General features: G+C 35.9%; 3 protein-coding genes and 1 long non-coding RNA gene across 8 annotated transcripts; 1 reads left to right on the forward strand and 3 right to left on the reverse strand.

The window, feature by feature from the left end:
* Window positions 1-3700: 3700 nt before the first annotated feature.
* On the reverse strand, window positions 3701-20901 carry LOC105959305 (symplekin). Of its 5 annotated transcripts, XR_016029806.1 has the most exons (28): window positions 20521-20897; window positions 19695-19854; window positions 19147-19239; window positions 18448-18550; window positions 18156-18327; window positions 14656-14830; window positions 13668-13796; window positions 12992-13573; window positions 12262-12882; window positions 11125-11190; window positions 10814-10918; window positions 10510-10737; window positions 9850-9897; window positions 9590-9736; window positions 8068-8229; window positions 7905-7967; window positions 7682-7792; window positions 7498-7581; window positions 7363-7410; window positions 6819-6893; window positions 6066-6161; window positions 5720-5800; window positions 5572-5643; window positions 5405-5449; window positions 5221-5304; window positions 5028-5131; window positions 4780-4909; window positions 3701-4418 (listed from the first exon to the last, which is right to left on the reverse strand). XR_016029806.1 is itself a non-coding variant. In XM_012983372.2 (27 exons), exons 1-27 carry the CDS (start codon window positions 20724-20726, stop codon window positions 4301-4303), a joined length of 3978 nt encoding a protein of 1325 aa, XP_012838826.2. In that variant the 5' UTR covers window positions 20727-20901; the 3' UTR covers window positions 3701-4300. The 5 variants fall into 5 exon arrangements, 2 of the variants coding, with proteins under 2 accessions (XP_012838826.2, XP_088670146.1); XR_016029807.1 differs by lacking the exon at window positions 4780-4909 and having other exon boundaries at window positions 6066-6145; XM_012983372.2 differs by lacking the exon at window positions 4780-4909 and having other exon boundaries at window positions 20521-20901.
* Window positions 16691-17095, reverse strand: LOC148765488 (uncharacterized). The gene is made up of 2 exons (XR_016029809.1): window positions 16954-17095; window positions 16691-16880 (listed from the first exon to the last, which is right to left on the reverse strand). It is a non-coding gene; the product is annotated as an uncharacterized LOC148765488 (long non-coding RNA).
* A 790-nt stretch (window positions 20902-21691) lies between the features above and the next one.
* On the forward strand, window positions 21692-23447 carry LOC105972636 (ubiquitin-fold modifier-conjugating enzyme). Its single transcript, XM_012997610.2, has 3 exons — window positions 21692-22229; window positions 22331-22392; window positions 23144-23447. The coding sequence occupies exons 1-3, from the start codon at window positions 21897-21899 to the stop codon at window positions 23274-23276; spliced, it is 528 nt and encodes a 175-aa protein (XP_012853064.1). The 5' UTR covers window positions 21692-21896; the 3' UTR covers window positions 23277-23447.
* Window positions 23448-23682: 235 nt separating this feature from the next.
* Window positions 23683-27122, reverse strand: LOC105959306 (phosphoenolpyruvate carboxykinase (ATP) 1). Its single transcript, XM_012983375.2, has 12 exons — window positions 26770-27122; window positions 26495-26691; window positions 26189-26342; window positions 26010-26094; window positions 25813-25913; window positions 25434-25732; window positions 25156-25329; window positions 25010-25075; window positions 24745-24923; window positions 24447-24616; window positions 24189-24357; window positions 23683-24091 (listed from the first exon to the last, which is right to left on the reverse strand). Exons 1-12 carry the CDS (start codon window positions 27015-27017, stop codon window positions 23948-23950), a joined length of 1986 nt encoding a protein of 661 aa, XP_012838829.2. The 5' UTR covers window positions 27018-27122; the 3' UTR covers window positions 23683-23947.
* Between the last annotated feature and the right edge of the window lie 417 nt (window positions 27123-27539).

The following is a 27539-nucleotide window of genomic DNA, read 5'->3' on the forward strand; positions in this document are numbered from 1 at the left end:
CACACCATTAAAAAGAAACATGAAGTGGGATTTAGAGATAATATTTATATATATACATATGTATATTTAAATACTTTTATATTTATTATGTATAGAGAACTAGGTAATTTTTTTTTAAATTGTTCATTATTAACTAATAAAGGGCCTTTTAGCAAAAGAAAAATGTCGGCGAGATAGATACATATGAACTATGATCGAAAGGTTAAAATTTGGAAATCGGTATTGTCACTATTTGCTTCGAATTCATCAAAAAAAGTCGAAGCTAGAAACCGGAACAAGCATTTGTACTCATACTTAACTTATGATGTTGACATTTTTTTTTCCAAAAAATCACCATTATATTATATTATCATTCCCTTATTGCCCGTAAAAGAAATTAATATTAATATAATTATTTAAATTTAGATAGATAAGAAAAAGATATATGGTGAAAGCAAAAGAGCACTGAAAATATGGACATTTTGCAAATGAAGTATTGTGCCCACTTCTATTAACAGGTGTTCAAAAAGATAAAGAAGAAAGAAAAACCTGCACATTACCGAAAGTCACAATTTTTTTATTTTTTTAAGGGTGATAATCATATTATTAAAACTTAAAGGTGCAAACTATAAATAAAGAATTGATTAATTTGAAGTTATGTTGTCTAACCTTTCAATGATGAGTATAGCCTACGTGGAAATTCAACTTCTTTTATTTAAAAGACACGTGTCCGAGTTATGTCCGTCTAGTAATGAGATATGCATGGGAACTTGGTTAAGTGCTTTGAGGATTTTGGGCCCATACTTGAATTATTTTTTATTGAGCCCAATATTAAAGTGTAGCCCAACACTGGATTTAATGAAGATTCAGATTAAAAGTCTATCTCGAGTGATCTTGATCATCTATTCTTTCTTGACTGATCTTGATCGTTCAATCAGTAATTCAAATGGTTCTTTCAACCTTAATCTCTCTTTCATCTTCTCTCTCCTTCTGCAGTACATTCGTCATCTTTATAGTCCTCGTCGACAATGTGTGACTTTGACTCTGTAGCACATTTAATGCTACTTATCGTTGTTAGAGAGAGACGAGGCTAACATGCTCCACTCAAATTCAAACTCTCTTCTAATTTCAATCTTCCTCTTTTGTTAGTAAATTTAATACTTTTAGTGAAAATTGGATTTGGCGAGTGATTAAGAGTGTTCCTAGTTTACTGGCTGACCGAGCATGTATTGGTGAGTCAACTCAGTGGTATGTACTGATAGATCTAGGGTTTCTAAGTCGGAGTAAATACTTTGAACCTGAAATCTATCTGTGCTGCTTTTATTATTTTATGCCAAAAAAAAATAAGTTTGCCGCTCCGGAATACCCGTAATTTTCTAATCAATTACGATGGAAAATGCTGACTCCGCCACTTAGAACTGAATATTAAAAGAATAATAATAACCCTTAACTTGCCCTACTCCATGTAGCTTGGATGGACTATAGTTACATAATAAACTTAAAATATAGCTTGAGACGACAAAAATTCAATTATATGGCCCTTTTAATTGGACATGTGATTGATTGATAATATTGCTGAAAAAAATGCACTTTCGCCGGTGGAGATATAATGCCTAGTTTTCCTTTTTTCTCTTTGCCATAGACCAAAACACTTTAATTTCTTCAATAATAATAATAATAGCATTTATTATTGCGGTGCGGTGCATCGTAATAATTGTACATATAGGTTTTCCGTATAGTCAACTGTACTCATAAACATCTGAAGCTAGGGTTTGGTCATCGGATGATGATCCGACGGTCCACATTAGATCTTGGTAGTCATGTCACACCTGATCAGGATATATAATTGCACCAAAGATGTGTCTATCTATTTTCATAGCTCTAGCATGCGTGCAGACTAGTACTCTGAATTTGTCAGGCAGAAAGAGATCAAGATCAAATGAATGAAGAATTCAAATGTGTATAATTAATAATTAAAAATTAATTGGGTAGTTGTTGTTCTTGATAGTATATAGTTAGATTCAAAGATGCGAATCGTGTGGCATTCAGCAAAAATATATGTGGCAGAGCCGTATGGTTTTTCTCTTTATCTCCAAATCAATGGCCAAAATACCAAATTTAAAGAAAGGGTCCACTTTTTGGTTTGGTTTATCAACCATATAGGTCCGGCCACAAAGATGGACCATTTTCCACTGCCAATATGTATGCACTATACATATACATATATATATCCATGCAATTAATTTAGAAAAACCAATTTGTTTGTTACTTTTTAAGTGGGGCATGGTGTAACGGTGGCAGAGTCAGAATTTTTGTCGTAAAAAATAAAATTGAATAGTATCCTACTCGGCAAAATAGTAATAACAAATTTCATAATAAAATATTGGATGTATTTGATTATTGAGACGCGACATAGGGTCACGACCCTATGCTGGCTGGACGGCCCACTACAAGGAAAAATGGCATCAGTGACATTCCAATAGTGGCAATTATCAATAGTTGTCACTAAATAGTTACATTTAGTATAACATTTTGTATGTTATCGCTAATAGCTCATTTTTGTTGTCACTAATTTTTTTTTTAATTCTCAATGTATAGAATTAGTGACAAAAATAGCGACAATATTTTTTACCTAACGATGTGACAGCGTGTCTTGACTCAAAATGTGTATATATATTGGGGAGGTGGGGAAGGGGTTTTCATTAGTAGGGCATAGTGTGTTACATTGAGGGAAGTAAGAAGTTTGACAAATTGAGGGAATTTGTTGTCCGTATTCGACTAGTCTTGTGTGTTTTTTATGCATGCATTACAATTTTGAAGGCGACCCCTCCTAATTAGGAATGTCTCTAAGAACCATCTTTATGTGTTGGCCCCACCTTGTGCTTTCACACACACACACACACACACACATTGCATGTGTGGTTTTTTTCTCTACTAAAAAAAATATCCCACAAGAACAAAGTCAATTTGCTAAGCCACTCTGTATATGTGATGATTAAAACCAACTTTATTAATGAAAAATGCACATGTGTGGAAAAAAGGGGGGAAATATGTTACGTTTACGGAGTGCAAAGATCGAAACGTGGACGATTAAATAGAGAGACTTGGCTTTGAAGAAGCAAAAAGTGAAGAGAAGCATCAATCGGAAAGATAGATAGATAGCACGCACGCACAAACCACTGTTTTTGACAAATTTGTTACGCCTGTTCTTATTAGTAGTGTTTGACTATCAAACTCAAATAATAGCATAAACAAATTCAAATGATAAAGGAATTGGCCAAAACAGCAGTCAAGAGAGATACTTTAAACGAATAGAGGAGTCCAAGAAGCATGTCTAAGTTATTTTTTTTTTTTAAATAAATAATTTGGTAAATCGGAGTGGAGGTTTGAATAAATGTCGGCATCACAACCGAAATGCAGTCGTTTGATAGGGATGAGATTTAGTGTATGATGGAATGATGAATTAAGACAACCACTAATATAACCACAAGCCAATTATCCGGTACTATGATCCACAAAATGATGATGAATTTCTTTTGACGATTCAATAAACATTACGTAACGAAAGCCATGTGTCTCGTTTTTAAGAAGAAAATTAGATACTTCGTGAAAACAACGCATTAACCAAATTTAAGAATGTTCCACACGGAATATTAGATTTATGACCAACTTGCATAGAAAAGTAAATAAATCTGGAAAATGATGAACAAGACACAAGTTATAACCATTGAATCCGACTAGTAGGATGAATTTTTGGTATTGCTTTGGCATACATACAAAGTGACTGTTGATATTGATACATACTACACCTGTAACTCAAGTCTGTGTAGTGGTGTCGGGTTTTGGAAATAGCTGAAATGTTCATCGGAACATTCGGTAACTTCTTTCATGCATACAAAAAAATTACCTTTTTTTGGTGCCTTGACGGAGACACCCCTAATGCACACACATACTACTACTAATACAAAGGGATTATTGATTACAAAGAATGCCTATAGAATAAGCGATAACCCCAGCATTAACTACTGAAATACGCGATAAGACGAAGAACCACTGGAACACACCCCCGAAAAAAAAAAAAGAAAAAGAAAAAAAAAACTACTACTAAAGAAAGGTGGCCAAAAATAATTATTCCTGAAATTCTAATGAAAACAGCTGGCTCCAGGCCCAAAGCAAATTGCAGGTGAGCCCGTTGACACGAAAAATGAATGTGTTCCCTTTTGGTGTTTGGGTGTGCAATGTGACACGTTTCTGAAGTAGAAAACCTCCGGATTTTGCTTAAACGTAATTTATAGGGGTTCTCCTCTCAATATGCTTTGTATTAAGTGAATGTTGTCCCGCTAATTGATGAATTTGGATCTGAGGCATGCAAAGATGAAGTAACCTGTGGTTGCTGAATGTGTATTTCAGATGCCAGGCCAAGAAGCACTAGTGTTGACCTGTAACAGTTACACGATTAAGTAAAGGGTTATTTAAAACCTCAAAACTTCAAAATAATACGTTTAAAACATTATTTTGCATATCCATCATACAGTTAAAAAAAATGTAATGAACTAATACGCAACATTTGACGAACAACAGTACCCAGTATATCTTCTCTACAGTTAAGCTGTAACTTAATGCATCTACTCCCATTTAAACACATAGCACATTGTGACAGAATTTTACTAATGAATGGATGTGCCGAGCAACAGTTAAAATAGATAATTGGGATTTTTTTTATTTCTAACCGTTCCATTTGATTTTTATTTTATTTTTCTCAACCTAATACTAAAAACATACAGTAATGAATTTTAGAACCTTAATCGATAATAATTGTAGTATTGGTGGTAATGACATATTCATCACATTCTTGTGTCACTGCCAATATTCCTCCTGCTAATGAACTATTTCTTATAAGATTTACAAACGCTGGCAAGAACTTTGTTGCCTGCTTGAGAGTTAAAGAAAATTCAGCATTATGCAGATAAAATTAACAAGAGGCTAAGACAAACTAATTAACTGAAGGGTGGGAATAATTAGCCGATGCAAGGTACGAGTTGGCATACCTAGGTAGAGAGGTTTTACTATTGGATTGGTTCACGAAAGCAGTAAGTGGACCACGAAGATTTGGATATTTGTTCAGAGCACTCTCAAGTGGAGATGATGGCAACTGCACAAGCAAGAAACAGAGAGGGTTGAAAACGAAAGACAGAGGACGAACAAGGGAACAACATACACAACATTTGAACCAGAAAATACCTGTAGCAATACATGGAAAGAATGCGGCTGCGTTTGGGAAATACATTTCAAGAAGCCAACCCATAGTTTTGGCATTCTCCATACCTGTGGTCCATTATTAACATAAAAAATGAGTTGCCTTTCACATTCTACAGTGGCTGGAAAATCGTTAGGAAAATCACACTTCAAGCTCAACTTGACATACCTGTCTGTTTACAAGTTTCATCAGGATTTCCATGACAAAATCCACCTAGAATCAAATCATCAATAAGAACTATGAATACCAAAAGTGACTCGGTCTTTTACACAGTCGTAAATGACTTGAAGAACAAAGCCCACGCATACTATGATTAGTGAAGAAAATAGAATTACCAGTGTTGGAAAAGCATCAATTGCTTGGATTACAGTTCTCATGTAGAGCAGTGGAAGTTGAGTGCGATCGACCTACAAATAAAAATGAGCGAAGTTGATAATGTGTAGCTAGAAATCATTGCATTCATGCTACAAAAGATATATATACCATCTGGTTTAAAGCCTTTGCCAGGACTTGTTGCGTAAAAACCGTGCGCTGCTCAAAACAAGCTGAGCAAGCATCCGTGATCTGAAAGTTAATTACATGACAGTATCAGACCAAATATACGTGATAATGCAAGCACAAATTTACACTTCAATGACCTGAGAAGTTTCAATCCTAGATCAGAAAGTCATGAACAACTAAGGATGTATGCTTTTATGTTGCAAAAGAAGAATAAGAAAATGAGGGATGGCATTAGATATTTAATACTCATCTTCTGTATATATGACATGAAAATGCCTTCTAGTTACTACCAAAAAACAAAGTTTTAACAGGAGGCTTAGACAAGGACCTTTTTCAGCGGAAGACCATCTTTATCAGGAGAAATATCATGGATTGCTACCAAAACTTCAATTGGTGTTAATGCAGGACCTGTATGAGCAGAACCCTGAAAAATAATTAGGTAATAAAATCTTAGAAACACGAGAAACCAGTTATAAATTGATCAGAAGTCCAAAAAATCTTTCAATGTCATCCTATGTTTTGAAAACAGTTCATCTGGAACAATGCCTACATGGTTCAAGATGGATACATAATGAATGCATGACCTCTAAATCAAGACGTATAATAGAATTCAAAACTACATTAAATTAAATATAAATTGTCATAGATGACCGCTAAACTGTTACTTTGAAAAATCACTTTTGAACAAAATTAGTGTGTCGATGACTCTTTAGTTCTAACGGGGTGCTGAAAGTATTCACTGTCTATCTTTCTCCAACAGTTGATTTGCCACCTATTATTTTCCAACTTATCATTTTTTTCATAATTTATCAAAGAGCTACCCAGAGTATCTGCTTCCACAACACTTATCACTGTTTACTTGAAAACAAGGTCCTTAACTTTACTTCGACCTAGTTAAGAAATTGGATATACAGATTACAGATAGTAAGAAATCAATGTGCTTGGAACTTGGAATTGTCTAAACGAAAATGAATTATTGTAGTTCTCTTTCTCACACAGGCCACAGATACCAATGAGCCAAATATTAAATATTTGTATTAATGCTCAAGAGAGAGATAACAATTATCGAACTTATAGATACCTGCAAAATATGAGCAAGTGCAGTCTGAAACTTGGGTAAAGGAAGCTGGACAAGCCGAGGGAAAATAGGTAAGACCTGGAACAGGATAAATAATCATTAGATGAAAATAAAGAGAAGCTAACCAAAAGATCAAACAAGTTAAAATGATTTCGCGAGAGCATATATCAACTTTTTCCGACCATTAATATGCTAGGTGCCTTTTGCTTGTTCTGACAACTGAAATGAAGGAAAAGGGGAAAACTGTATGACATATGTCATATTTAACTTCGTGCCTATTATAACTGTTACACTTTTCAAAAATGATTTTTTGCTTTCTTATGTGCATGGTTTGATCACATTTTCAGGTTACCAGCGTATATCCTAACAACGTATTTCACTGAAGACATCAATTGTTAGATTTTCAGCATCAAGCCAAATATACATTCTTTTTACGGATTCAAATTCTATTATTGTCAATAAATTGGAAACTATATGCATCCGAGCATCAATATAACGTATTAAATTCACATTCAATAACAAGGCTAAACAGGATATAGGTCAGCACCTCATCTCTTGAAAAGGCCGAAAGAATTGGTATGAGAATAGTAGCATCCTGCAAAAGAAAAATCTCATGATGAACAAAGTATTGGAAGGTTATGTCTAATAAGTAGAAGGCGCATAAATTGGCACTAATGAGAACCTTCAGTTTGGTTTCATATAAATGCTTGACAGTCACTACTAAATCTGGAGGTGGTGTTTGCCCTTCAGACAGTAAATGAAGAACCTTTAGATAAAACCAAAAAACTGTTAGCATTTTAGGAAGAGTATTCAAGAGGAAAATATTGGAAAGTTAAGAGGAATTTGAGTAGACTTGGATAACCAACCTGTATCAATAAATCTTCACTTCCGTGGGGTGGATTAGATATTATATGAAGCAATTGAGAATATGACGACCCCAGAGACCTCACAAGAACAGATACATGACGATGTACAGCCTGCACAAGAGAATCTTAAGAGTGTTTCTTGAAACAGATTAACTAATTTAAAGCTAGAAGACAGTAGTGCACCTTAACCAATATAAGTTAAGCTACTACAATGAACAAATACCTGCTTAACAGCCTTTGAGGCCCGCCCATAACTGTTAAAAACAAGTTCTAGAAGAGTTGGTTTCTGCAAGGAAACAAAAGCAACATAAGCAAGGATTCCAAATAACCAAAAGATACAAGTACATCTTTTCTCTCCCATGTATCAAAGGGTAACATCCACCAACCTTTGCGCATAATGCGAAAAACAAGGACATGAGTCTGTGAGATTGAGAAAACACACTTGACGAATCATCCATGGATGCATCCTGTATGACACTTGTGGATGTTTCAGAAATCCCAGGCTCTGAAACATGAGATCCACTTATCGATGTTTCCATGCTTTCTACCTAAACAAATTTGAACAGGGAGGAATAATTAAAATGGCTGTCCATCTAACCAATGTTTAATAGAAAATCTTTACAAAATTACAGTTATGTACTTAACCATTCTTCAAAGTTCAAAAGTTATGTACTTAAGTATCCTTCAAAGTTCAAAAGAGATCATACAGTCCAGTGCCAAGTAACGTGGTAACTTTTCAAAGGCTTTCAGCTTAGCATTAATCATCGACAAGCAAAACCAAGAACTATGGTATCTTGGTTAACTTTAACCTTTACAGAGACCCAATGAATAAAAATACGATATAGAAGAACATTCGTGGATAGGGTGACTGCTGACTGTTTAACCAAAAAATGAGATAATTCAGATATGTGTGCAAAACATTCAGAGCAAGCCAGTCTCTCATAAAAGGTATGGCCCTCAACCAAATGAACCAAGGTACATACTGACAAAAACAGATCGTCAGTAATATAGTTAAATGAGAAAGTAGCATAGCAAGCTCAAATACATAAATCAGCATATCGGGCGTAATAAGACAAAGAAACAGAACTTGCGAACCCTTTTTCACCCAAAAGACGAGAATAAGTGTGACCCGGAGAAATTTTTGGGAGGATTACCAGACATATGTTATATATACCAATAAAGAGATGAACTTGCAAGAAACTCTGGCACAAATATTTTTAGGACTATTTAGAATCCTTGTTTTTGCTCTTTAAACTTCATACGAAGAAAAAACATGCAAAAACACGTGCATTAAGTGTATGATAACTTGTAAGAAGTTTCAAGAAATGTTCATCTTCGATACAAAGTGTGTGACTTCACCTACCACAGATAATGATGGATCACCACTGTGTAGGACAGTTAAGCACTAACAATCAGAAGTACAGTAATACATGCCATCTATCTGCTTAAGCCTTCAACTAATACCATTTGCAGAAACTCATTATTTTATAGAAATAAATTTTGAGAGAGAGAAAGAGAGAAATTTGTAAATGATTGGTTGCAGAGCAATGGAAGCATCCCATCTTGACATGTTCTCCAGAGGTCTACAGAGATTTGCAACATGCATTCATGGAATAAAGTTACTCTATTCAACAGAGAATCCTGCTTCTGAAAACAAGAAACAAAATAATCCCACTAAACTAGGAACTGGGATGCGAGAGGCAGATCATACATAGATTAGGAGTAGCAGATTGTAATTTGGAACTCCTAACAATGATTCCGGAAATGAAATTCCTAAGTTTAGCATAACGGTTCTTTTTCTAGTTTGATGTATGAATTCCAGACAAGTAAGAAATAAAAGAAATATCGGAAGATCAGTATATCATTGTTATTGAAGTAATAATGAGGACAAGATAACATGTTACAAACCTGCACTCCGATTCTTTTTTCTGAATGTGCAGATTGTGAAAGCAATGAATCTGAAAATCTCTGATCTACAGCTGACAAGAACATATCTGTTGCAAATTGCTCAATGTTCTCAGAAATATAGCTAACTGCGTACAATTTGTTTGAAACCTGACAAGGCACAGAATCAATAACTTCAGTCCATAATTTCCTACTGACAGAAAATGGTTTCTTAGACGAGCTCCTCAATAATGCCAAAAGGAGAAAGATACGCAAGTTCTCACCAGGCGTATAGCCTTTGCTTGAACATCATCCTCCGGGAGAACAGTGCACTGCCATGTGGAATTAGAAAAGTAAGAGAAGAGATCAGTACGGTACAAATTTTTGCTGCCAAGGTATAATATTTTCCACGCCATACTAATTTTCACATAGCAGACAAATGGAGTTTTAGTCAAATTTTAGTCACTTATCATCTCATATGCCGCCCATGGTATGGCAGAACAATTACTGCCACACCAAAAGAGGCAATAAATAAAAATGAAAAAATCAAGAAACTGCAAAGCAGACAAGTGTTCGTACAAATAGATACTAAATCCATAACTGGGATGAAACAAATAGCTCTAGGATAGGTGTCCAACTGTTAATAAATAGTAGTAATTCAACTCTCATCAACCAAATCCAGCAAGCGCCTGCGTCAAAATCCTCGACCTTTGAAGAATATGAAGAAATCTAACCATCTCAGATTCCAATCCATCAAGAAACAGGACACTTGAAGAGAAGAGAAAGTTGAATTGAATATAACAGATGAAGTTGGATGATATCAATTCCAGCAGAAAATCAGCTAAAATAAAGGCCATACTTGCAAGTTCAAAGTTAAATAAGCAAACTACAAGTAAGGAAAACTGACATAAAATACCAAAAAGTCGAGTCTTATAGTAATTTACCTTCAAAGCTATAGCCAAACATGCTTGACGACTCTGTGGCCGGCCCAGGATCAAGCTCCACACGGCACCAAGGCCCTGAGTGACACGATCACCATCTGCCCCGGAGTGACTCTTGGTACATATGTCATCCAACATTGCCAATACAGAATCAGGTATACAAGGAACCTCCCCAAGAAGTCGACTGAAAGACTTGTTGGATGCTGGTAAATCAACTAGCAGAGACTTTGCCTGCAATTAAAGATGATACATTAATAATTTTATGGCAACAGTAATGGGGACTGGGGCCAGCTAAGAAATCTCCTACCACTCCCAGAAGGAATTTCTCATATACAGCAGCGGCAGATGACGCAGAATCTGAGATCACAAGACTATGCAGATGGTAGAGAATGTGCAATACGAGCTCGTGTCCCTGAAAATTACGACAAAAAGGCCAATTACGTAAGGCTTTAATCATTGACGAAGAAAACTAAAAAGACTGACACCATTTCTCCATTTCATAGAAGCCACAATGCTGTAAAGAGTGTAATGAATGATGGTTTAATTTTTCGTCGCAATGTGTAAAACAATAGGTGCATTGGCTGTGTGTAGAAGAAAGAGGGAGAGAGAGAAAGATACCTTTTTCTGTTCATAATCTGATACAATACGTTTCTGCACCATTTCAATCACATCATTGTCATCAATCTACAAAAGAACAGACAAGAATACAATTTAGTACCAGTAAGAGCAACCAATATGAGCACTAAGATGAGCAGATTTGTTTCAGAAACGAAAGAGGTTCTAGCATTGCTACAAAATAGGAGTTACCACTCCTTCGCATCTTTTAAGGGTTAATATCATAAGTTCACGAAGTAACTTGAAATAATTGGAGTTGACAAACAAATGGTCATTGACAAGATGCAAAACATAAATTCATAGCTCGTACTTATACTAGGTCTGCTATTTGCGGTCAGATAAGTTACCACATTCAATTGATACGCTATCCATAAAAGGGTTGAATCCCCTACTCCTATATTCTGCTGTTAAAAGAAATATAACTAGAATAGGGCAAATCAACAAAAGTAATTGCTGAGAATTCTTCGCGTTATTTTAGAACTCTACCAGAAAATAAAAAAAATAAAAAATAAAAAATAAAAAATAAAAAAATAACCTCAATCCTCAACCACCAAATATGTACATACATTGTAATCCACCAGATTTTCAAACGGAATTCACATGACAGAGACTAAGATTGAATGTGAATATTAAGTTCAGAGTAAATTTTAATCTTTTAATAGAGAAAACGCCATTACTGAAGAAGTGTAGAAAATAAAGGAGCAACCTTACAGATTAATTATGAGAAGCAAAACAGACATATCTTTGTAGGTTGGGAAACAACAATTTATTGTTTTCTTCAGTAACATTCCAATGTATGTAGGTTTTAAATGTAAGAAATCCAAATTGATAAAACAAACCGAATTTTCCTTGAACTAAGAGCAGTCTAGCAACAACTAAAAGCCATCAATATCTGGTATATACGTATCAGAGAAGAAACTAAGATATAACGTCAAGATGCTACTCAAAAGGCATAACATTTACATTCCAAACTTTGTCATTACGCAAGTGTTAAGTTCATACAAGTTGTCAAATTCTTGTTTCAAATGTGAAACTAAAACAGTCAAGAAACAAAGGTCCCCACCAAGATTTTGGAAAACCAACACAACCTCGACACTGAAAACTTGACAACAATTTATCGATGGGGATGTTAGGCGCTACCTGTGCAAACAATCGAGCAACTAATGCAATCTGTGTTTGCTTAAGATCTGTTCTCTCTGAATTCTGGTACAAATTGATTAACCTTTCAAGTGCCAATCTCCTTGCACTTCTTTGATGGTCTTCAGCTAGATTAACGTAAACGGGAAGAATTGGCAACTCCGCCAATGAAATCTCAGCTGCTTCAGTATCTGGAGAAAATGGGTCTGTTTCTTGTGATGATGGGGAATAAGCTTCATCTAGCATGGCAACATCCATCGATTCATGGACAACAGGTTCCTCAGCTTTGTTAATAGGGGATGGTGAAAGAAGTAAAGCATTATTTGTCACCCTATCTGGAGAGAATGCATTTGCATTCACATCCTGGACTTCATCTTCTGGAATTGACAAGTCAACTTCCAATTCTGATAGATTTAAGTCAGTTTCAGTTGTGGGCATGAGGAGTGGAGAGGTACTTTCAGGAATAGATGATGGAGGTAGCAATACGGGTGGAATGAAGGAACTAAAAGCATCGAAATCAGTTTGTACAGCTAATTGCACAGCATTTGCATTATCTTCGAAAACAGATGTTGGTGGCGCTTCAATAGGAATCACCATGCGCCTCGGATCAAGGCGACGAGGATCCTGGACCATTTATTAAAATTATTATAAAAAAAAAACAGCTGGAGTCAAACTCAATGTGATGACAACATAAAAATGAAATGTCTCAGATATGCCAATTGGCAAACATTACCCTTCTTGGATCACGCTTGGAGTCTGTAGAAAGATTCGAGGAAATCGACATATCAGAAAACGGTAAACTAGTCGTGTTGGATGAAGATGCATGTACTTTAGCTGAAAGGTCCGATGTCTGCATAGAGGTTGCAGAACCATTTGAGGAGACTACCTGGGCTGGGTCAGTAGAAGAATCACCGGGACGATTACTGTATTTTGCCACAGGAGGTGGATTCTCTGGTAAGTGCTTCATATTCGTTATGACAATATCGGCGAGCAAATCAGCATGTATGTTGGAAACAAGAATTTCAAGAGATTGAACTCCTCTTTCTCCTTCTGCAATTAAAGCACCAATCATAGCAATCATCTGTTCCACCGGGGTCAGATCCACATCCAGTACAGGGAGCTTAGGGAATATCCCATTGACATGATTCTGCCCAGCATCATTATTAATACTGGTGGTTGTATCGCTGTTAGGGCCATAACGGAGTCTCTTAGAGCTGGCATCAAAGCTATTATGCTGTTCGTCATTGTTAGATGGTGCTGACCTTTTCTTCGTCGCATCCCCTGAAATATGTAACTGACTGGATAGATGATCATCCTGGAGAAGGAAGGCCAAAAACAGAACAGTTAATTTTATCTGGAATCAGCGATCCATAAGCACTAAAAAGGTTTTTCTTCTTACAAGAGATTACCTTAGCAAATTTCAGATCTTTTGAAGCACGCTCGTAGTTTTTCATGATTTTATCTACGTGTCGGACAACTTGATCAGCAGCATCTCCAGCATTCATTGATCGCAACTCTTTAAGCAATCTCTCTCTTGACTGAAGAGAAAAATGAAATAATTCCAAAGTAAGGATATGCCACAGCTACTAAAGATCTTAATTCTTTCTAATTTGCTGATGGGTGCGAGCAGGGGTATGACCTTCTGAAATAGGTATTTCTTGCAGAATGCTATCAGTGGGTCAAAAAAAGCACTTATGTTTGTTTGCCGCAATTTTGAAGTAGCTCTCAAGTTTAAACATGTATATGCCCGGATGCAGTCTAGTAAGATTAAAACTTCAATGTCCCAACATAATGAATTTCACTATTGATGCATATATTTTGACGTACAGAAAATGAGTTAATGACTTAAAAATGTAGAAGAGAAGTTCATAAAAAGCATGGAACATCAGACACAGCAATTAATCCAGTGTTAAAGATCTTGCTTAAAAAAAAAAAACACCCGTAAAAGACCAAGTAAGGTGAAATGTTACAACCTCACCAAATTAGACCTGTAACCCCCGCCAAAATCCTCCATTCGCAATACAACAGCCTAAATTGATTTAAACTCAAAGCCCTACTAAATATAGCACATTAAACTCAAAGCCCTACTAAATATAGCACATTGGTGGTTCTATAACACCAATAACTGCAAGCTTCAGGGAGCGATAAGTCATTCATATTTTGAACAACCAAGCAGAAAGAAGCTATGATTTTGTAAGTTTATTGTGCTATGCATATAAGTATAGCATGACTAATATGATATTACAACCAAACAGAAAGAAGCCATGATCTTGTAAATAGACGTTGCTAATTTCCATACAATTATACCCTGAACGATCTGATATACTGAAAACATGATAGTTTGATGTAGCCATTGACTCGAATATATTATCAAGCAGTACTATTTTATAACTTTACCTCTGCAATGACAGGATGGGTACACCTTAAAAACCCTAAAAATGCAGTTCTCAAACAATACTGGATGCTGACAGTATGGGCACCCTTTGCTGGCTCAAGACTTGGATTAAAATCAAGCAGTGCAGTAACGACCGATTTATAGTAGACAGGCCTCTTCCGTGCAATAGCTGCAAGACTGCCAGGAAATGTGTCAGATTATGCTCATATTAGACAAAACATCTCTAATGCTAATGAGAAAAGAGTAAAATGCAGGAAATATATACATGAGATTAAAACAATAAACAAATCTAGAACAAAGAGATTTTAAACTTATCACACAATCTACATTAGCAAGCAGAAGACTCTCTGATGTAAAGATAACATATTCCGTCTACTCTTCCTTCATTTTAACCATACTCTATCTTCTAGTTTGACCCACCAACAACCATAGCATTATAGATCTCAACTTCGTAGCTTAAACATTATTTCATTACAAAGCCAAAAACAAAAGAATTAAATTGAGCTGCTGAACTTTAAAAAATAAACTTATTTAGAACAAACCAACAAACATTGAAAATTGCTGCCATCATTCCACATTCGAGCCCTTTAGCATTGGATTTTTGAGAAAATTTAACTAGAGGAGGCAATATATTCTCCTAAAACATTCCAACACTGCCTTGGACGGTCATAGTTATGGACTGTAAACAGTAAACAGAGAGAATTATAACTTCAGATCTCACATTTCCTAATCTTTTTACTCCGTAAATGACACTGTCATTGATCCTAGATGGTTATAAAAATCGAACTGTAATCATAAATTATAAACAGGCAACTATTGTCCTTTTGCACACAATATCATGTTTATGAAAACAAATAAAGAAATGGATTGCCAAACATATCAAGAATTAAGAAAGAACAAACATATTGGAGAATATGTTAGTAAAACGTGTTTCTAATCTTTTTAAATTACAAAATGGCCAAAAATATTTCCGGTAGGTGTTCGCGAGTTTCGTATCCGAAAAGTTTACGAAACATGGAAACATTTAGAAGTTGAAGTCTCCGTGCAACATAGGTTGTTATTTTTTCCATTTGAGAAAGAAACAAGATGCCAAAGAAACAAAACATTGCAATTTCATACCACAAAACGATCATCACAAATATTATGACCCTGCCAACCTGAACGACAAAAGTATAAGACAATATGCAGCAACACATCAACTCAATCATCTAGGAAATCTTAATGAGAAACTAGACAGCCACTAAGAACAAGGTCATATATTCAAAGAGAGGTTAAGGGAAAAATTAGAAATGGCATGTGAACATGAATGATAAAGCTTGTCCTCCTATGCAAACATAAACCAGAGTTCAAAATGGACCAAAATGCACGGCAAATTTTGACAGGAATTTTAAGAATTTCCTTCAACCTTATAAAGAGGGGATATCGCCTCCAAATCCCTAATGCTCCATCCAAGTAATACCACAAGAATTCCCACATGACAGTTGGATGACAGGTTGCAACTGATCAACAGCACAGGTTTTCAATTGTACTAGACTAAAATAGAAACCAGAAAATGCTACAGATGCAATGTTCGGCCATCGGTCAACAATCAACATCCTTTAGGATGAGAATAATCACTTCTATGCCTTCCCACTTTCCCAATTCAAATCTTCAAACTACTCTCTAGGCCAGCCGAAAACTAAAATCACAATCTATGACTTAAGACTGACTTGGCAAATGCTAGTAATTGCCCGACATTGGAGAAGACATAGGTAGAAGTTGTGTTTCTCCACAAAAACACAGTCCCATGGAACCATCTTATAAAAACAGTTAGTAATTATCCAGCTATATATGCATATCAATATAATTTCCATAGGACATAAACAGCTGATTCCATATGGGGATTGAGCAGCTGGTAGAAACCTTGTTGCAGTAGCAAAACTATTATTATTAATAAAATTAATGTGGATATAGAAAAAATTAAGCACAAACATATACATTAACAAACATTATTTACAGGCTGCACATGCTGCAACTGTGTATTCATACAAAAGATGTGCTAAAATGACGAGGCATTTTGGTCTCACTAAAAAATATACAAGCAATAAGTTGCTAGTTCAAATCAGTTCAAATCAATCAGATGAAATTTATCCATCGCTTATTCAGTCCTATCAACCGCCAATGTTGTTGATATCAGCTAACTCCTACTTCTCTTATCTGAACCATGAATTCAGCAGTCCCAGGCAAACTGCCATTTAACTCCATGTTAAAAAGCTTGACAGCATGCTGCAATAATAGCACAAAAAGGCAGTTGAACTTACACTAAAACCAATTGCCAGGCTTCATTGATCCCTCCAAAGAAAATAACATGTGCAATGTACTGCGATGCAATTACCTCATAGGTACAATTTGCTCGAAAACATTACATGCACAAACAGCAAATAGCTTACACATTAGAACTACGACTGCGAGGTGGAGGGAATCATCATTTCAAACAAATGAGTAAGAAAATGGTTGCAATATTGTACTATTTTGGCTGAACACTCCAGATATAACTACGACGAAAGATTTTTCGACTTCCATAGATACTAACAACTTAATATCTAGAGGCTTTACTTGGCTGCTGGAAAATTTTGCATAAATCACAAAAGCTCAAATAGGGAAGTGCAGATTTTAAAGTCAATGTCATACAATACACATAAAATCACATCATAAACACGAAACATTATCAGAAATAGCACTTTGATAGAATAAATAAATACAATGGTAACACATGCAAGCAGAGGAACACAGAGGAGAAAATAATGAGTACACAAAGGCAAAGGTTGATGCAATTACCAGAAAACTTGAAAAGGGACAGACCACACATTAGCACAAAATACATAATAGTAGATAAAATTTATGTGTGTGTGTGTGTGTATATAATATAATTTGCAGACACCATAGGTTAGAGTTTGTATTTGGTGGTAAAGGACAGTAAAGTGAATTAAAATTTAATTAAATAAAAACAATAAATGTAGAAGTTTACACTTGTCAAACAAGAGAACAATGGAGCGATAGGTGCCTATAGTTTGAAACATGTAACGAGTTTCTAATGTACTCTCTTAAAGTCATGTACGAACTTCTTTCTTGCTTCTTTCTCTTCAGCATTTTAAATCCAAAAACACTAACATTAAAAATCTAACATCCCAACTGCCATCATACTTCAAAAACGATAGAAAGAAGCGTATTATTCTCCATCCCAGTCCCTAATAGCACACTATAGCACCTACCATCAACCTGTATTGACTATTTATGCTACCTAAACCAGGCACACAAACTTTTATAGCAGCAATCACGGTGATATTATCCATTTCAGAGAAACAAGTTTATCAACTTCTGGAAGAAAATTAATATGCAAATTTTTATCTTCCCTCTATGGCTAAATTATAATTTATATGACTAAAGTTAAGTTTTTCCATCAGGTTTACTTCAGAAATAACATAATTGAGAAAGAAAACAATCACACGTGGGAAATTCTCACCTATTGATAGCAGCAATCGTCAAGGAACCAGGAAAACTACTAGCTGACTGCAAGATATCCAACAAAATGCACATATATCTATTTGCATCTGATATGAGAGCAGATGCATCCAGAACAGGATGACCGTCCGTTATCCAGGAGACATTAAACGCCTTCCCTTGCCTTATCGTCACTACAGGAAAAGCAGAGTCAAAAGTACAATAGTTGGCAATCAAATCTCACGTCTATATAAATAACAGAGCTTAAGAAAACACTAATAAAAGGCGAAACACTCATATTTCTATTAAGTTACCTTCTGGGTTCTGCGTTCCAGAACCATTTGAATCCACCGTGAAGTGTAAAACATATATTTCTAGAAACTTTATCGCTAACAACTTTGGACCAACAGGACGCACCTGCAACACAATCCAAGGAATCAGCCACAATTACCAGAATGATTCCACTTCAAAAACAGGAAACAGGCATATCTTATCTTCTTCTCAAGAAGGACGTGTTTTATAAGGATTTTCTCTAAGGGGACAAAACTTATTTAATAGAGGATTTGAAGCCCATTAACTGTTAAACCATGTCTATAAAGCATTCATATGTGGAACGAACTTTCAGAATTCAAACTGCCAAAGTAACCTCATTGACCCTGTTGCATGTGAGTATACTCTACGTTTAAGACCAGCACTCGGTAATGCTCGACACATAATTACTAATATGTTACTTGACCAGGCAATTTCACCGATAAGTAATTCAGACGATTCTATTACTACTAGGCCATCATAGTGAAGATCCACGTGAAAATAAACATATAGCAACTTCGTCTCCATGTTAACTTTAAGAAAATATGCCAAATCATCAAACAACCGTAGGCTGTCATGAATCAACAAAAGAATTATTCCATTTAAACAATGCTAGTGAGTATAATGTGAAAGGCACAAGTAAGCTGAATAAATGAGAATTTACTTGATGAGATTTGAAAAAACTACAGCAACTTCATACATACCTCGAACAGAAAACGCAATACATCATCTCTAAATTTGAGTATCCGCGTCCACAGCTCTTCAAGCCATCTCTCAACTATACCACGCCGTTGAAACTATAATTTTTTTAAGTACAGATTTAAAGTTTCATATATACTGTTTCAACAACTTAACAGATATGAGGCGGCCAAAGCAAATAAAAACATATGTATTTTAAGGATGAGGATGTACAAACTTCACAAAATAGATCTAAACTGTATAATATATAAACAGTGAATTCAAGACGCATCTAAATATCTGTATATACTCATATTCACAAAATTTTAAAGAAGAAAATGATAAACTACATAAAGCCATGAAAGAATGCTATAAGAAGTTTTTCCTATATCAAATGTTTTAAGTGTTGATATATGAAGTGTTAATACCACAAGTACAACAACTAGAAAGCGACTGAAGCAGAAGTAGATATGTATATACATATGTGCAGGTGCACACACACACACACACACACACACACACACACACACACACACACACACACACACACACACAGAGAGAGAGAGAGAGAGACCTGAAAAGCTAACTCTTCCAAGACAGCACAAAAAAATTTTGTCCCAGTCACTATAGATTGCTTTGCAACCGTGGGATTATTATCATTCAAAAATGTCGATAAGGCAGGCAACAATATGGATAGATGTTCCGTTGTTTTGGCTCCAATCTCGTCGATTATCCTATCAACCAAATCAATAAAGTTTATTGGTGAAACAAGAGGTGACAATAATCCAACAACGTAGAAATACCATCATATGTAAACAAAGCACGGACAACATCTTTAATATATGTTGAACAGTTGCTTAGATTCATACATCAAAATAGGCCCTCAGTATAAAGGGAGATGACACTACTGTTTCAACAGCAAAATAAAGCCCGTAAAAAGCCTTTTCCAGTTATCCGTGTAAGTTATCTTCAGCGACTATAATCAGAAACTACAACAATTTAAGTTATTTATGAGCAGCTTGTCAGTGTTTGAATTAGAACTACAATCTGAAAAATATTGCAAAGTGTGTAAAATTGTAGCAACAATTATAGCTTTCCATGGTGAAAACAGTGTTTGAATTTTTATCTAACTGACATCACAAAATTGTATAATTGTGTTTGAATTTATATTCACCATGGAAAGCTATAATTGTTGCTACAATTTTACATCAGAAAGCCAAGGTTCCTAATTACTCAAAAAAAATTGCACCGGATCCTTGGACAAGAAAAAAATTAACCATGACGCGCTAATAACTCTACTCTGGAACATCAAACGATGCGAAGAAGAAAAAAAAAACCAACATAAATTCAAAAATTGGAGGGGATAAAAAGCTTTTCAATAAGAAATAAGAATTACTCACTCGAGGAGATACTTTCTAACGAGGGTTTCGGGGGAATACTGAAGCTCAACCAAATAAGGGAAAATCTCCGCCGCTTGAGACGGTTCAACGGACAACAATATATCTTTGGCCTGCTTCAACGACGATAACTTCACGGCCAAATCTCCATGGTTATTCGCCGCTGCTAGGAGTGAGAGCGCCTGCTCCCTCGCCGGGGGCCCAGCCATGTAAGAATTGTTGGAACAAGGAATTCGAATCCTCAAGTACGTAATTTGGGGTTATGTCTGAAAGGGGTTTCTAGGGTTTTGAATTTGGGAGTGCGTGGGAATTACAACGCGTGAAGGAGGTGTGTAATTCCGGAGCCTTTCGGATTGCTGAGGGTGTGATTGGGAATATATAATTAAATATGTAACTGAATAATAAATAATTAAATAGCAGGGGCGAAACCGAATTTTGACAATGTTTCTAAATTTTAAAATTGGATTGGGCATCGAAATTGATATTGGGTCACAATTTGAATCAGCCCAATCCAATACAACCGGATTTTAAAAAAAAAATTCCTTTCATAATTAAAATAAATATTTTAAGGTAATTATTTTGTGAAAATACTTATTTTTATTTCGTATATATCAAAACGATAATCTTTTGAGCAAGAGATAAGAACTTTGTTTTGCAACCCTCCATCTTGTTCAAATTCTTTCTAACTAAATCGTTTTTTAAGAGCAAGAGCAAAAATCTAAATATCCATTTTTTTTTAAATTGAAGTACATATATCTTCGAGCTTATTCGTCATTATCCCTTTAAATAAAATCGAGAAATCTTGGATAAAATTACTTCATTGTGATTATAGAAATTTAAAGGGAAAAATACAATTTCAGTCCCACATTAATATCGATTTCACATTTGGTCCTCATAATTCAAAAATTCAATATTTTTAGTCATTTTTGTCAATTTTCCGTTAAAACTAAAGTAATCAAGCATAAGCCCATCAATGACTTACCTGACAGACTAACGGTAAATTGACGAAAATTACCAAAAATGTTAAATTATTGAAATATGTTAAATGAGGGACTATATATGTTTTTGTGAACATAGGTGACCAAATGTGAAATTGATGCAAACTTGAGGGGTAGAAACTGTAATTTTCTCAAATTTAAATGGCCCCGAAAGGGCAAAAATGTAAAAAAAATTAAAATCTGAGGTAATTAATTAAATTGATTAACACGAATACAGAATATTTGCTCCGTATATATATAGAAACAAATGAAAATCGTAAAAATAACGCAACTTCACCACCACCACCAGCGGCGGCGCACCGTCCCACCACACTCTCCCGCGCGCACGAAAACCTCAGACCCGCTAACCCTATCCGAGGAGTGGAATTTCCTGGTCTGGTCATGGATACTTGGGATCCGACGACAAAGTCAACCTTGACTCAAATCCCTTTGCTGTCGGTGAAAGCCGGGCCACGCGACGGCGGCGCGTGGACGCAACGCCTGAAGGAAGAATACAAGGCGCTGATCACCTACACCTCCATGAACAAGTCGAAGGACAACGACTGGTTCCGGATCTCCGCCGCCAACCCCGAGGGGACGCGATGGACCGGTAAATGCTGGTATGTACACAATTTGCTCAAGTACGAATTCGATTTGCAGTTCGATATACCGGTGACCTATCCCGCTACGGCACCCGAAATTGAGCTGCCTCAGCTCGACGGAAAGACCCAAAAGGTTTTTTTTTTTTTAATCAGTTGAATTTTAATTTTTTTTCCCCCAAATGTGGAAGTTGATTTTTTTAATTTATTTTTAATTTTGTTAATTAATTTGTTCAGATGTATAGAGGAGGGAAGATATGTTTGACGGTGCATTTCAAGCCGCTGTGGGCGAAAAACTGGTGATCTCCTCATTCCTTTCTTCCTGTTGATTATGTTGTTCATGAATATTAATTCACATGATCTGCAAATGGTTTTTGATTAACAATTTAAATTTGACTTAGTAGAAGAATTTAGTTTGCTCTCTTTCTCCAGTTTATTCGATTCTCGACATACGGTAATTGTTAAAAGATTCTCGCTCGAAAAAATAATCGGAACCACATACTTTCTCCCTATTACTCTGTTACTGATAATGTTTCTAATAGATATTTGCGTAGATGAAGGCCTCGTTTGGTTGGGGAGATTAGCCATGATTAACTAAATAATCGGACCTTGTTTGATGTTTGGTAAACCCAATAACTTCTCGGGTCGACCCGAAAGTATTATGTTATCGAGTCTTATCTTGCCTTTTAGGGAGCTTTTTTTTTTTATGTCGCGGGTCCGATAAAATAATTGGGTTTTCGTTAGATTATTTAATCTTATCTTGGATCTTGGCTAATCCTATCTTAGCAACCAAACGAGGCCGAAGGTGATTATTGGTTTTAACATTTATACATCTCTGTTTGTTTTTCTCTACGTATGGGAGGATTTGGTTTTGTATTTAACTTTTCGACTGTTGCATAATAACTGCAATTTTTAGACATGATCGTTGTGCTATAATGCAAAATTTGTTAAAGTAATCAGTGGAAAATGATTTCATATCTCACTTGTCAATATCGGAACCGGCAAATTTGGTTTTTATATTGACTTGCGTACTGTTTTTTTGTATGGCAGTCCTAGATTTGGAATAGCGCATGCTCTTTGTTTGGGGCTAGCACCGTGGCTTGCAGCAGAAATTCCGATTCTTGTTGATTCTGGCATGGTTAAGCACAAAGATGATGCTGCATCTTCGGCTGAATCTTCGTGAGTAACCAACCCTTCTTGTAGAGACTGAAATAATTATGCCTGAAACTTTGAGAGTTCTTGATTAAACTTATCTGTTAAGCTTGGTGTAGAACTTATACTTTTTGGCGAATAAATATCGAAAAATTGTGATGTTAGGTTTCTTATACCATCAATTTGGTACTTGTTTTTTTTTCTTTCTCCGTTTTTCTTCCTTGTTTTGGTGCATATTTTAAACTTCCATAGTTTGCTTAAGCTGATATGCTTGATATTGAAATCTTCGCCTAGTTATGGCAAGATAAAAGCAACAATTAAATGTCCATATAGTTTTAACTTTCATACGAGTATTCGTTCCCAGATTCTGAGAAGGGAAATTGTCTGCAAGTTACCGAACCACTAAATAAAATTATGACAGCCATGAAAACGAGAAGTTTAGCAAAGGAACAAATATATTCATCGTAAAATGGTATCCGTATTCAGTTACATTTAGGATAAAAGACCAAACTGAACAAAATAAGAGAGATGATACGAGAAAACAACACTTTGATACCTTGTTCGTGGCGATGTATTATAAATTTGATACATATATATAAATTATATAAAAAAAAAAAATCCAACTGCACACTGACATGCTTAAAATACTCTCTCATGTATGTATATATATATGTATATTGTATATATAGTTTCCATGAAAAGTTAGAAATTTGGTCCAGCTGCTAAGATCTCCTCAGTGAGCTTGTTGTCTGCTCCAATCTTGTAGTTCAAAAACCCTTCAAAATTCTTCTTGAAAAGACCTCCCAACTTCACAAGAGTTTCCTTGTGTGCCTCCTTCTCAGACCACTAACAGAACATCACATATTATTATTACACAAAGTAAATTTAAAAAAAAAAAAAAAAAAAGGAATAAGTGCTGCTTTGAATTTGAATCAAAACTTACTGTATTAGCAGGATCCAAAATTTCCGAAGGCACCCCCTCAATTTCAGTCGGAATCTCAAGCCCGAATACTTCCGTCTTCGTGTAGTTCGCTTTCAACAGTTCCCCTGAGTGTATTGCATCTATTATTTTCCTAGTGTAAGCTAACTTGATTCTACTTCCTGATCCATAGCTGCCACATAAAAAAATTTAAAAAAAAATAATCAGCCTTCCGAAAAATGCTTTAAAAAAAAATTAAAAAAACGGCTTAAGATAATATACCTCCCACCAGACCAGCCAGTGTTTACGAGCCAACCAGTGGCTCCGTGTTTTTGCATTTTATCTGCCAGCATGGCGGCATACTTGGTCGGATGAAGCATTATAAACGCTGCACCGAAGCAAGCAGAAAATGTTGCTGTTGGCTCCTTTATACCGTCCTCTGTTCCAGCTACCTATATATTCCACAAAACACATTTATTTTTTAAATATTACAAATAGGAGCCAAATTCGGCAGCATTTTCGAGAAAAAAAAAAAAGACTTTGGCCCGTATTTTAGTATAGGGATTTACGTCTAAATTACCAGAGCAGTGTAGCCGCTTATAAAGTGATACATGGTTTGAGGCAAGCTGAGTTTGCTGACAGGGGGGAGCACACCAAATGCATCACATGCCAATAGAATTACGTTTTTCGGATGAGGGCCCACACACGGTATCTTTGCGTTCGGAATAAACTCTATCGGATACGCAGCCCTAGTGTTCTCTGACATTTCGATATTTTTTTTGTTTTAATAAAAAAAATTAAGGGAGTTCGTTATTTTATCACGCATTTTAGAAGTTTTTTTTTACCTGTCACAGATTTATCAGAGTAATCCACATCTCGCGTGTGTTCATCGAACACCACATTTTCGACAACTGTCGCAACAAAAAAATGTCAGAAATCTAGTCGATTTTTACCGAATATAATTTTTTATTTATTCTTTAAATATATATACCAGCGCCGAATTTTATAGCATTCCAAATATCAGGCTCCTTCTCCCTAGACAAGTCAATGCACTTTGCATAACAACCACCTTCGATATTCGACACACCGTTCTCACTCCAGCAATGCTCATCGTCTCCTATCAAATACCTATTATTATCCGTCGACAAAGTCGTTTTACCAGTACCTTCATAATAAAAATAATAAAAAATTCCTAATTAATTCTTCGAAAATTATAAAACCTTAATTATAAGAGAAAAAAAAAACGATATAGTATCTATAATGAATTACCCGATAAACCGAAGAAGAGGGCTACATCACCATCTTTACCCATATTCGAACCGGAGTGCAACGAGAGTATTTGTCTCTTAGGCATGAGATAATGCATTACACTGAAAAGACCCTTCTTCATTTCTCCCGCATATTGGGTGCCGAGAATCACCATTTCTCGTCTCGCGAGATTTAGGTCTATGCTAGTCGATGATGTCATGTAGTGAGTGTAACGGTTGCATGGAAATTGTCCCGCGTTGTATATCGTGAAATCCGGTTCACCGAAGTTCTCCAGCTCTTCTGGACTCGGTCGAATACACCTGTCAGCGGACCCCGCGTTTATATTTTTACGTTTAATGTGATTAATTTAATTTAATTTGTTAGTAATAATTTTACTCACATGTTGTGCATAAACAGAGAGTGATAGGCTCTGGCGGAGACGATACGAACTTTGATGCGATTCTCCGGGTCCCAGTTAAGGAACTGATCGTTTACGAAAACCTGAATTTTATTATATAACGATCTAATTAATTCACAATTCAAATTTTATGAATTAATATTGATATATAGTAACAAATTTATTTAAAAAAAAATTACCTTTTCCAAAGAGCATAAGTAATCGACGGCTCGTTCTCTGTTGACCATGAAAGTGTGCTCGTCCATTTCGATGTTCGGTGAACCTCTATATGTCATCATATCACATCATCATTATAAATTTCATTTAAAAAAAAATTAAATTAATTATGTAATAAGAAAGATATATAAGAGAAACTTACTTTCCCCACCAAAGATCATCGGCGGTGGTTTCGTCTTTGACGACACGTTTGTCTCTCGGCGAGCGGCCGGTTTTGGCCCCCGACAGGGTGGCTAATGCACCACTGGCTGTGATGAAAGACCCCTTCTCGTACTTTATTGCTTGCTCGTACAGCTCTGTATATATATATATAATAAATATATATATACATACATTAAGGTTACACTATATGCATGTATTTGTATTAATGATATTTTTTAAAATATGAGTGTGGAAAAATTAAATTAGGGTTTGAAAGGAAGAAATTGTGTGGAAGTGTGTTAATTACCAGCGGGGGAGAGATTGTAGAGGATGTGAGTAAACTTGAGGCCGCTGTCACTCATGTTCAGATTCGGCGCCGCAAAGTGGCGGTGCTGCTGCTGGTGGCTCGCCGCCGACAGACGCGGCGTCTCCGCCGTAGTCCTCGCCGGATCCCCTTTCACCACATTCGGCCCGGTCTCCCGCGTCAGCGACGCCAAAGATGCACTGCAATTAATTTTAATTAATTATTTAATTGTTTAAATAACTAATTATTTAATTAATCATACATAAGTATATAAATACCTGATGGACTGGAGCTGCTGTTTGTGGCGGTCCTCCTCGGCGTGCGCCGCCTTGATGGGGGTGGTGGGGGCGGATTTCTTCTTCTGAAGGGAGTGCAGCTCGTCGAGCGTCTGAGCCTTGACCGGCAGGGAGCTGTCGTCGTGGCATATTCCCTCAGCCTTCTTCTTCTCCGTGTGAATCATCGGCAACCCGTTCCTTCCTTTGGCGGCGCCGCTCGCAAAGCTGAATCCTCCATTTTCCGCCGCCATTATATATTTTCGTGAGATTCTTCTCTGTGAATTATCAACCTAGAACAGAGGATGAAGGAAAATTGGTGGAAATTAAAAAAAAAAAAAAAAAAAAAATCAAGTTTCAACCATGCAAATGTACGGAAAGCTTACAGTGGGGAGAAGAGTAGATATATTCGATTTCTGGCGAGTCTTCTGAAATTTATACTGCACGGAATTGGATACTTTTAACTCTGGTTGAGTTAATTAACTTAACCATGGTTATTGTGGTGTCGTTAGATAATTAGATTTGATTAATTGCTCTTAGTGAAATCAATATCGATACATATATATCGGACTACAACTGGAATTAAAATTGGATATTGTTTTATTTTATTATCAAATTTTAAATTCCAATTTCCAGTACAGAGTTGTATTATTATACTAACACGTATAATAGGAAAACGGTGACCTGATTTCGCCGTGAATGTATTACACGTCATGATCTAATCAATAACCTCAAATCATTTGACTTTCTTCTTTAATTAATTGGAGTACTTAACT

This window comes from Erythranthe guttata, chromosome 14 (assembly GCF_056151865.1).
Source record: "Erythranthe guttata isolate IM_541 chromosome 14, IM_541, whole genome shotgun sequence".
NCBI lineage: Eukaryota > Viridiplantae > Streptophyta > Magnoliopsida > Lamiales > Phrymaceae > Erythranthe > Erythranthe guttata.

Excerpts from the sequence above, each read along its gene's own strand:
- LOC105972636 (XM_012997610.2), top strand. The coding sequence starts at position 21,897 with ATGGATACTTGGGATCCGACGACAAAGTCAACCTTGACTCAAATCCCT. Across the intron at positions 22,230-22,330 it reads TCGACGGAAAGACCCAAAAG|ATGTATAGAGGAGGGAAGAT; the intron begins GTTTTTTTTTTT and ends TAATTTGTTCAG. Across the intron at positions 22,393-23,143 it reads CCGCTGTGGGCGAAAAACTG|TCCTAGATTTGGAATAGCGC; the intron begins GTGATCTCCTCA and ends TTTGTATGGCAG.
- LOC105959305 (XM_012983372.2), bottom strand. The coding sequence starts at position 20,726 with ATGGCTGGGCCCCCGGCGAGGGAGCAGGCGCTCTCACTCCTAGCAGCG. Across the intron at positions 12,883-12,991 it reads CCAAGCGTGATCCAAGAAGG|GATCCTCGTCGCCTTGATCC; the intron begins GTAATGTTTGCC and ends TAAATGGTCCAG. Across the intron at positions 7,411-7,497 it reads TATATGAAACCAAACTGAAG|GATGCTACTATTCTCATACC; the intron begins GTTCTCATTAGT and ends TTTCTTTTGCAG.
- LOC105959306 (XM_012983375.2), bottom strand. The coding sequence starts at position 27,017 with ATGGCGGCGGAAAATGGAGGATTCAGCTTTGCGAGCGGCGCCGCCAAA. Across the intron at positions 24,924-25,009 it reads CTCTGATAAATCTGTGACAG|AGAACACTAGGGCTGCGTAT; the intron begins GTAAAAAAAAAC and ends TCGAAATGTCAG. Across the intron at positions 24,358-24,446 it reads ACTGGCTGGTCTGGTGGGAG|CTATGGATCAGGAAGTAGAA; the intron begins GTATATTATCTT and ends TTTATGTGGCAG.